This window comes from Haliotis rubra, unplaced genomic scaffold (assembly GCF_003918875.1).
Source record: "Haliotis rubra isolate DU_JTF1 unplaced genomic scaffold, ASM391887v1 Scf236, whole genome shotgun sequence".
Taxonomy (NCBI): Eukaryota; Metazoa; Mollusca; class Gastropoda; order Lepetellida; family Haliotidae; genus Haliotis; species Haliotis rubra.
This window is the reverse complement of record NW_025766403.1, coordinates 1,307,425-1,318,231: the sequence shown is the minus strand read 5'-3', so window position 1 is coordinate 1,318,231 and position 10,807 is coordinate 1,307,425. Positions and strand designations below refer to the sequence as shown.

General features: G+C 39.9%; 1 protein-coding gene across 1 annotated transcript; it reads right to left on the bottom strand.

The window, feature by feature from the left end:
- Positions 1 to 2,972: 2,972 nt before the first annotated feature.
- Positions 2,973 to 9,261, bottom strand: LOC124278410 (procathepsin L-like). The gene is made up of 8 exons (XM_046714123.1): positions 9,119 to 9,261; positions 7,193 to 7,323; positions 6,260 to 6,365; positions 5,577 to 5,726; positions 5,026 to 5,149; positions 4,688 to 4,788; positions 4,122 to 4,393; positions 2,973 to 3,373 (listed from the first exon to the last, which is right to left on the bottom strand). Exons 2-8 carry the CDS (start codon positions 7,321 to 7,323, stop codon positions 3,274 to 3,276), a joined length of 984 nt encoding a protein of 327 aa, XP_046570079.1. The 5' UTR covers positions 9,119 to 9,261; the 3' UTR covers positions 2,973 to 3,273.
- Positions 9,262 to 10,807: the final 1,546 nt, after the last annotated feature.

Genomic DNA, 10,807 nt, shown 5'->3' with positions numbered 1-10,807 from the left:
TCTTACCAAAGTTTCCTCAAAAACCCTCTGCCTCAGCCTGGTCACATCTCGTATGGACTACTGTAACAGCCTTTTGGCCGGATCTCCATCTTGTGTCACTGACCAACTCCAATGCATACAGAATTTAGCTGCTCGCATTACCTCCCAGATCACCAGAAAAAAAGCACATCACACCAACTGTAAAGGACATTCATTAGCTGCCCGTGAAACACAGATTGTCCTTCAAACTATTCTGTCTCGCATACCAGAGCATGACTAACACGGCTCCAGTCTACCTTTCAGATTTAACTGAGAGAGTGTGAAGCAGAAAATAGTGTTTTCTCCCCATCATTTCATTATATTCTTATCTATTTGCAAAGAACTCTGCTTCTAGAAGAAAAACTTCAAGCGTAATAATAAGAAATTGATAAATCATAATCTGATATTGACCAACTACATTTTGAAATAAGGACTGCTCCCTTACTGACAGTCTCACCAAACAAAAATAAACATCTCTTTTTTGTTTCATACATAACTGTTCTTTAATAACTTGATTTACATTGAGTTGATGATCATGTACGTACAAAATGCACAAAAACCTACATCTGCTTAAATTCGTCTGCTAGCTGCCATTTTTAGAGAGGGAGTGTTCATTATATATATTTTGTTAATTTAAAATAATATATTTTGGGGTTTTCTTTTAATAAAATATTTCATGAAGTAGAGAAACACACTTGGATAAAGTTAATAACCTCAAACTTTAAATATTCAACTCTCCCATTATGACCTGATGACCTTTTAGCAACCTTTTCCACAACCATTTTGTACAGTGCTCAAAAGTACTATTTGCACCATATTTCAACTTGGAACCAAACTTTTTATTTAACTAGCATGTCTGATGAATACAAAAAACACAATGTCTTGCTTTCATCACAAAACTTCCACGGGACTTGAATGCTGTACCCATCCTACCAGACTAATACGTGAAACGGCAAGTCTGAAAGCATGTTATTAAAACGGGATATGTACAAAAAACATTAAAGCGAATCGTAATTCAGGCTCCAGGAAAATACACACTGTGCGTACCGGGGAAGATCAAAATTAGTCTTCAGCAACCCATGCTTATCGTATGAGGCGACCAACGGGATCAGGTGGTCAGGCTCGCTGACTTGGTTGACACATGTCATCGTAACCCAATTGCGTAGATCAATGCTTATGATGTTAATCACTGGATTGTCGGGTCCAGCCTCGATTATTCAGATACCGCCCCATAAAGCTGGACTATTGCTGAGTGTGGCGTTAAACAACAAACTGTGTGTGCATGTGGATTTTGGCCAATGGGTAGACACGGTTAGCAGAATTGTCCGAGTTGAATTAAATAAATATAACCTGGAGAGACACACCTTTTATACATCCGTTGTAATTGGGGTGGCTTGACATCAACCATTATCATGCCTAAGTGGATCTTTTGACTTGTGTGGCTTATTTTTAAAGGAGAATATAACCACAAACATCTTTGTATGTATACTTACAAGAGCTTTAATGACGAGTATTCAAACTGAACTATACTACCCATCAAAAGTTTAGACTCACTAGTGTAAATGTAGCCACTTACTTCAGTCAACTGTTCTGAACTAGATTTTGCAAAATATTCTATACTGTATAAAGGTACTGTTTACACATGAATTGATGTATTGTAAAACAAATACCTAACGTTGAAAAGGCTATTGTCATAGGTTCAATAAATGATGAAACTTGGAGAATTCTTAACAAAACTTTGCACTAAAACGCAGCTGTTCACATGCACGATATTTGCACATGGTTTTCTGCAATTTGATGCATGGTCCTCATGCAATTCATCTGCATGAGGTTTGCAGATGGTTCCCCCAAGTTAGGTGAGAAAGTCATCTTCGATATAACCATATATATATAATATAACATGTAGTGAGTGCTTTATGTGAGTCTAAACTTTTGAACCCGTGCAGGTCCGGGTTAGAATGAACCTACAGTAACCCATGCTTGTCGTAAGAAGCGACTAACGGGATCGGGTGGTCAGGCTCACTGGCTTGGTTGACACGTCATCGTATCCCATTTGCGCAGATCGATGCTCATGCTGTTGATCACTGGATTGTCTGGCCCAGACTCGGTTATTTACAGACCGCCGCCATATAGCTGGAATATTGCTGAGTGTGGCGTAAAACTAAACTCACTCACTAATCCTTTGATGGGTAGTATATATAGAGATGCAAACGTTTAGGCCCCACCGTTTGCACACAACTAGTTTGTTTTGATTCGTTCATGAACATATTAGGGATGAGCAAGGAGGATTGGGTGGGTACTGTCAATGACTGTGTGGATTGGGTGTCATCGAGGGAGTGGACTATCGCAACGTTATCAACGACGTTCCTGGTTTTCCGTTAGCGATCATTTCAGGTTGCCTTGACATAAACTACTTACTCGTATTCTGGTGACCAGTTTCAGCCTAAAGGCAGAACCTTTGGGCTTTGGTAACCGGTATAACCATGAACATGCAGTCCTCGCGGTTTGGTTTACACAGTTGCGATATATTCACCATGGTGAACATTACCAAGTATCACGGGCACTACACCAAGGTATTATTGATTGTTTTGTATTTCTTTGCTCATCTGGTCATTTTAATAACCGTTTGCCGTATATTTCATATAACAAATGATATATATGGATACATCCAGGTTATCAATCAATAACATGGTTATGTTCAATCTTTTTATTGGTCAGTTATGGACATGGCATGAATAATCTCTCCCCCTATCCCCCCAAATCGGTAAAAAGTACTCAATAAAAAGAGATTGAGAATGAAATACACGTATCATTATAAATACTCAAATGTAAAATTTTAACAAAATAGACCAAATTTACTGGACCAAAATAGACCAAATCTACTGGACGTAAATTTTGAAATTATGAATAATGATCTATTTATTCATTGACACACTGATAAAATATCAATCATGAAAATATCAATGTCCCTAACTTATTGTGTCTAGTATATAAGGTTGTGTGTTATCGACCAGGCGCGAAAGGTTCCATATTACGTGACATGATATCCAGCCGCCAAAGCGTGTATGCCTGACACATGAAAGTTGCTATATGTTGAATCAATAATTATGGTAACTGTATTAATGACGATCAACATTGAATTACAACGAAAAATATCTATCGTGCACCACTCATCACAGACCTAAAACGGACACGATGTATCTATGATACGATCTCGCAGTGTCCTGAGATCTGAGCGCCGTATGACAGCCATGTTTAGACTGTTGGGTAGCTGGCCTGGGTGGCGATACCGCACTGGTTTTTCTTGTTCCTGGACATCATGATGTATCCCTCCATTCCCCAGGTCTCGCCCCAGCTGCAACACAAATATATACACCTTCACTACTAGCCAAACCATACCACCAGTTTTAGAAATTCTTCCAGAATAGTCTTGTGAACAAAAACCTTAGTTCCCTGATCAACGTTTCCTTGTAGCTAGTCCCATCCAAAATCACAAACAAAACAAAACCATTTACTGTGTTTTGAAATATAGGGTGGATAAGGGTTGGGGATGGGAAGGAAATTATCATAATATGGGTGTCAACTTTTGTATTAAAATAAGCTGACATCAATACATTGTGTCCACATTTATGTTCATCACCTTTAAATGCAATTCAAATAAATTAATATTTTTGCTGGTTATTCCATTGGTCAAGTTTGTAGTTAGTCCTACTTATACATGCCAAAACTAGTTCCTATGTTTTTATAAAGGGAGATGCGTGTGTAGGTGTCAGCTTCTGTTGTGAAAGAAGATGATGTCCATGAATTGTGTACCCTTTTAAGTGTATTAATTTGCGTCTAAATTAAATTCAAAGACATGTTTGTGTTTTCTGAGTTCACATTTTCTGTCAGTTTTATTCAATTGCAAACTTGTGACAAAACTGAAACACGGAGAACTGGTTCAGAATTATAGCCCTTAAATGTTACTTATAAATGATAACCACCTTCGTTGGATGAAACTGTGAACAATTGAAGTGGATATTGCTTACACATCATCAGGGCAATCCCCCTTCTACCACAATTACTCATTATGATGATGATGATGATGATGATGATGACCGCACCTGTTCTTCACCAGCCAGTAGTCCTTGCTATCCTGTGAACCGTATCCTACTGCAAGGACACCGTGGTCAAGCATCTTCGAGCTGCATTTCTTCTCGTCATAAACTCCGCTCTTGTAACTCTGGAACGATGGATGAGACGCGTCGATGGCCACAGAAATAGGGCCCACTTGAGCCACGGCGTGCTGAAGGGATTTCTCTGAGTCCTTCTTAGTGTCGACAGCACCAGTATCGGTGGCACCAACATCAGCACGCTTGAAGATGCACTTCCCGTCCTGAAAGGAGTACCAATAAACTGGCATTCTCTTCAGATTCATGGTAGTCAATAATCATTTAGAACAATGCTCTCAGACACATGATACTGAGGGATATTAATGGAATTGGGCGAGATGTAATATGGGATGTGTTAGCAGTAGATATTACCTTGAAAAGAAAGAGATTTAAATAGGAAATATTGTTAATATTTCATCGTTTGCATATCCTGTGAAATATATACATTCAGTTTGTAAAATTGTATACATTATATCTTCACACTTGCAATACATGTACTCTACAGACAATGTTCGTACCTTTGCAAGGTATGGATAGCTGGTCTCAGTGTCAATACCCTTGTTAACCTTGATGTACTTGAAGGCCTGGTCCATCAAACCGCCTCCACATCCCATGTTGCCTGGAAGAGATAGAGAATAGGTTGATGTCTACACAAACTTTACACTTACAGACTCCGAAGCTGACTTGACACACTTCTGGAGGAAAGGTGAACTACAGGAGATTCCATGGTACACTTTGAAGACCTAGATCGAGAAAAGACTGGAAGGACCACTCATTAACGTAAAGGTCGTGACACAACAGTTGCGATAAGGGTATCAATTCAAGAGGCTGACTCAGTTCTGATTCAATTCTTCACCTTCTTTCCTGGAACAGTCAACCAGATTCTGTTCTGACAGAGATACCAGTTTGCCTGCCTTCTTGAAGTGTTGTCCTTCCAGGGATCCAGTTGCGGAGAAGGCCCAGCAGGAACCACATGCTTTCTGAAGAGGAGGGTACACCTTAGTGTTCTGTTGTGCTCTATAACCTTTTGCATGCATGTTGCTATGATATTAGCAGTAGTGTATATTTAAACATGCAATATTCTAGTATAAGACAAAATATTATGGATGTCAACTTCTTCTTTATTGTATACACAACGTTTCTGGGCTTTTCTTTGCCCCCTTTTCATTGACCTGAAACGCCCAGAAACGTTGTGTACACAATAAGAAGAAGTTGACATCCATAATATTTTGTCTTATACTTGAATACCAACTTCTATATGCCTCTCAAGAACCTCATGCAATATTCTAGAATCATATTACGCAGATGCCTTCTTTGTATTCTTGTCATTGGCCCAGAATAAAAATAACCTCATGAGAATATATATTTTAATGTTTATCTCACGTAAGTTTTATTGAGAGCACACACCTGGTTCTTCACGGGGGTGACGTAGCCCTTGGTTCTCCAGTCGACGTGGGTGGGGAGTTCGCTGACAGAGTCGTTACTGTAGATCCTATGGTTTGGTACCTTCAATTCCATACGGTAGCCGTTCATCATGGTAATGAACTCTTTGTGTGACTGGGGATGACAACCACACACATTATAGTTAAAGGGAGACTAACACAGATTATTGGCAGTCCTTCCAACTGTGCTCGTTCATCAACATGTATGTTCAAATTGTCTTGTGTATTTCAGTCCACTAGTTTTTGATTAGTACGTGAGTCTAGTTTTACGCCGCGCTGCTAAGATGTAATACAATGTCCAGATAAAGGCTTTTGTTTGTTGCGGCGGCCTATACCTAAGGTGATGGACCGGACATTCCAGTGTTAGATATTGTAACGGCCCATAGGGCACCATGACACAGAAATAACCAAGTCATGGAGAACGACCACCCATTTTGTCTCGTGTAACGCCCACGATTAGTTGCTTGGAACGTATTCTATCCTCAGCGGGGATAGATCAAAGACGAAAATGTCTCCAGACCGAGGAGAACTGTCCATTCAAATGAGCTTTTTGTGTTATTGCCAACGACCTGTTCAAAGGTACATAAATCTTGATTTACTATCTGATTTACTCATGTGATTATATCTGAAAAGTATTACTGAACGTACCATGTCAGAGTATTCATTGACGCCAAGTCTGTAAGAGTGCTCTCCCCTGTCGGCCTCAAGATTGTGTCTTTGAATGTAGTTGACATTCTTCTCGAAAATGATGCGCCTTCGAAGATGAAGGGAATGATGGTTAATGTGAGCAGCGTTGTAGACACAATGAATGGTAATAGATATTAAGTACCAGTGTGAGAAAAGGATCAGGAGATTGAAGTTCTCGTGACCGAAACTGACTCACTAACTCACTCTCAATGGTTTTGCTTACTATGTCTACCTAGTTCGTGTTTGATAACTGTGTCTGCCTAGCTCGTGTTTGATTACTCTGTCTGCCTAGCCCGTGTTTGATTACTCTTTCTGCCTAGCTCGTGTTTGATTACTCTGTGTCGTCCTAGCTCGTGTTTGATAACTGTCTGCCCAGTATGTGTTTGATTACTCTGTCTGCCTAGCTCGTGTTTGATTACTCTTTCTGCCTAGCTCGTGTTTGATTAGTCTGTGTCGCCCTAGCTTGTGTTTGATAACTGTCTGCCCAGTATGTGTTTGATTACTCTGACTACCTAGCTCGTGTTGATAACTGTTTCTGCCGAGTATGTGTTTGATTACTCTGTCTGCCTAGCTCGTGTTTGAGTGCTCTGTCTGCCCAGCTCATGTTTGATTACTCTGTCTGCCCAGCTTGTGTTTGATTACTCAGTGTCTGCCTAGCTTGTGTTTGATAAGTCTGTGTCTGCCTAGCTCGTCCCTACTTACTGTGTCTGCCTAGTCCGTGTCTGCTTACTTGTAAACCTATCCTGTTCGTGCCTACCCCATTTCAAACTAGTTATTTACTACCTTACCCCTGCATGATTCAGTCTGCACTATGTCTGCCTACTCCGTCTACCTGTCCTGTATCTGCCACTCTGTCAGACTACTTTGTGTATGCGTGTATCAATCCATGGTTACCTGTGGATCTCCTCCTTCTCAGTGTACTGCTTATTGTGTGTCTCCTTGAACAGCTTCCATTCTGCGTCCAGTTCAGCCCGGAAACTCAGGGCTACCCCCAACAACACTACGGCTAACGCCAGGCGGAACATCTGTTCGTGAAGAAAATATATCACATACCTATTTGAACTGGGATAAGTATCCCTTCCGAATTTTGGAGAAATATTTTACTGACCACTGTAGTAAAACGTTCCCAGAAGAACCGATCGTGAGTTCGATTCCTTACATACATGTAGGTACGATGTGTGAAGCCCATTTACGCTGTCCCTACCGTGAAATTCGTGAAATTGTGTTATGAACGGCCGGAAACCGTAGCAATTTAAAGCATATACTAAATAGAATATTGCAAGTGGTTCAGTTCAATTCTTTTATTGACTTGGAGCTATACGGATCGTCAGTAAAATCGTATCGTGATATATGCATAGAAAATAGTTAATATTTGAAAGATAATACAGAAGAGTGGGTGAGTGAGTTTGGTTTTACGCCGCTTTTAGCAATATTCAATCAATATCACGGCGGGGGACACAAGAAATGGGCTTCATACATTGTACCAATGTCAAGGTCTTCGGAGTGACGCGCGAACGCTTTAACCACTAGGCTACCCCAGCGGTCCTAATGCAGATACACTATAATTTACATGTGGTATATGCTTCCACGTTTGTTTAAACATCATTAATCCGAGAAAGTTCGATTACGGAAATCCAATTTCTCCCAACTGTAAACTCAAGACTGATGCGTGTTTTCTTTGCTGGAGGTTGATCACCCGGTGCTCAAGGCTTGCTGACCAAGTGCATTGGTGAAAAGCATGTATTTACATTAGCCTTTTGAAGAATTTGACAGAACATTAGTCGAGCCATGAAGTAGTTCCAGCAAAGTCATAGTTTCACTGCAGGGAAAAGTTTTGTCACTTTTTCCAAACTCAGAAATCTCAGTCTTTCGCATTTAACTATATGATAAAATAGTACACCTTCACAAACATGGAACAAGGGTCTTGCAAATTCAACTAAATGTTCAACATATCGAACCTTCAAAACAGACAATGAGCTTGAACCATAAGTTATCCTTTCCTTTCAGCATCTCTTGAACATCGTGTTACCTTTTGCCAAATCGAATAAGAAGATGGAATAATACTATAATCTTATTCGTAAATTATATGAACTGAGCGATGTTAGTAATGAATACAATAATCTTTTCAAATGTACAGATTTTAACGATGCTCGACGGTTGTATGTCCCATCTAAATATATGAATCAACCAAATGTAAGTTCATAGCACTTATTAACCCTTCAAAAATGTGTCCAGGAGAAACTTTGTATCTGTACTGATATCATCACAAAAGTTGTTTCAGCACCGGTAAATCAATCCTCTGTCCGCCTCATTATGTTGTGTGTGTTTGTACCTCATTTGCCAAGGTCCCCGGGGTCCAGAATTGTACAACAGTTTGACATTCTAACAACTAAATATCTGCGCTAATTTCAAGACCGGTGTCTTATTCCGATAATATGACAGGACAATGAGAATCTTAGGGTGATAAGACTCATTATTAAATGAAACATATCCTATACAGAATCCCTCACTCACTCATCGCCAGGGTCCCAAGATCAATGCAGAATCCCCGTGAAGATCCGGGTTAGAATTGCTCTTCAGTACCCCATGCTTGTCGTAAGAGGCGACTAACGAGATCGGGTACACATGTCATCGTATCCCAATTGCGTAGATCGATGCTCATGCTGTTGAACACTGGATTGTCTGGTCCAGACTCGATTATTTACAGACCGCCGCCATATAGCTGGAATATTGCTGAGTGCGGCGTAAAACTAAACTCACTCACTCAATCCAGAAAGTACTTTTGTCCTCTAACCTACCTGTATAGAGATCTGTACTTACCGTGGTTAGATCGGCTAGTTTCCAGGAGAACAGTCAGTGACGAGTGCTGAAATAACACCAATATTTATATCTGTCGAAGTTATCTCGTGACCCCCACGTGTTCTGCACCTGAGTTGGTCTCGTTACCCAAGATAGGTTACTGATAATGATGAAACGTGCACCACATGTGCAGTTCACAAGATGTTAGAAGTGCATGTGATTAGAAGAGAGGTTACCTGCGAAAATAATGCCAGTGACACATTGCACTTCACTACACTGCAATTTCTGCATAACCAAACTCTATTGTGAGGGTTAGTATCGGTAAAGTCAACGAAAATGTCTACACGCCAGTATCTGTCGACTCTTTGGCCTAGTGGACAGAGGGTCCGTCCGAAGAGTGACAGGTCAACCCTTTCGTACCACGGCCTCGTTATGCCTGAACAGATGGTACCTGTTTTTACCCTGCCTAGTGCTTGTCACTAAGAGGACTCTATGTTTGGCTGTGACATGGTATGCCAGCGGGCAAATACTATAACACAGGCTTAAACCCGGACTAATACAAGACGCCAGGTTAAACCACGTTCCATCTGATGATTGCTTGCTTAACTAAGCTACGTAACAATGATGATTGCATATTTGACTCGTACCAGACACACAATTTAAAGCACCATTTCCACCTTGCATGTGCAGCTTTTAAGTTCGTGGAGCCCAAAAAGTAAACTGCTCTTTGATTAGGTAAATTCTATTGGACATTGAACATTAAACGCAACAATGCTGATTGCATATTTGACTAAGTAACAAATACACAATATGCAGATGTACTTTCCACCTTATACCTTGTGTTTACTGGGTAACAAAGATGGTTGCACATTTAACGAACTAACAGACACACATTATATATGCACTTTTCACGTAATACCTTGTGTTTACTACGTAACAAAGATGATTGCATATTTGAATAGTAACAGACACACATTATATATATTCTTTTGATCTAATACCGTTTGTTTACTACGTAACAAGATGACTGAATACTTTTATTAAGCAACAGACACTTGACAGGGAACACCAGAAATTGGCAAACAATGTACCCAGGTAGGTAATCAAACGGTGTGATGACTATGTAACAAACATAACGTAGAATGTCATTTCCACCATGCATGTGTGTCTTTTAGTTCAATAAATATTGCACTTGAATTGTGAAAATTCTATTGAAAAACATTCATTTTGATGAATCAATGTACAGATTCATGTAGAGATGTTGACATCAATCGGCCCCAGTGTGGCCAATTACATGTGATATTGGCTGCAGTTTACATAGTTAGGAAGCTGGCTGAGGTGGAATTTTGTTCATGTTCCTTGCCATCTTCATATAGCCCTCAGCTGAAACAATAGTGCTGATGATAATAATAAACTATCAACACATTGGACTCAATGTCAAGAAAGTAAAAGTCAGTTTGAAGAAAACTGAAATTGAAATACAAAACAACAAAGAAAAAAACATTTCTCCGAATTATTTATTTCGTTAGGCAAATAAAGATCTGGACACAACGAGCGTAAAGGGAAGAAGAAAATAGATTCATCAAACACAATCCTCCAAATATATTACACGCTACTCAAGTCAAAGGGTTATGGTGATCATAATAAACGACCTCCTGTGTTATTTAAAAGTTTAAATCTTATTCAGTACCAGGGCCTGATGCCATACAA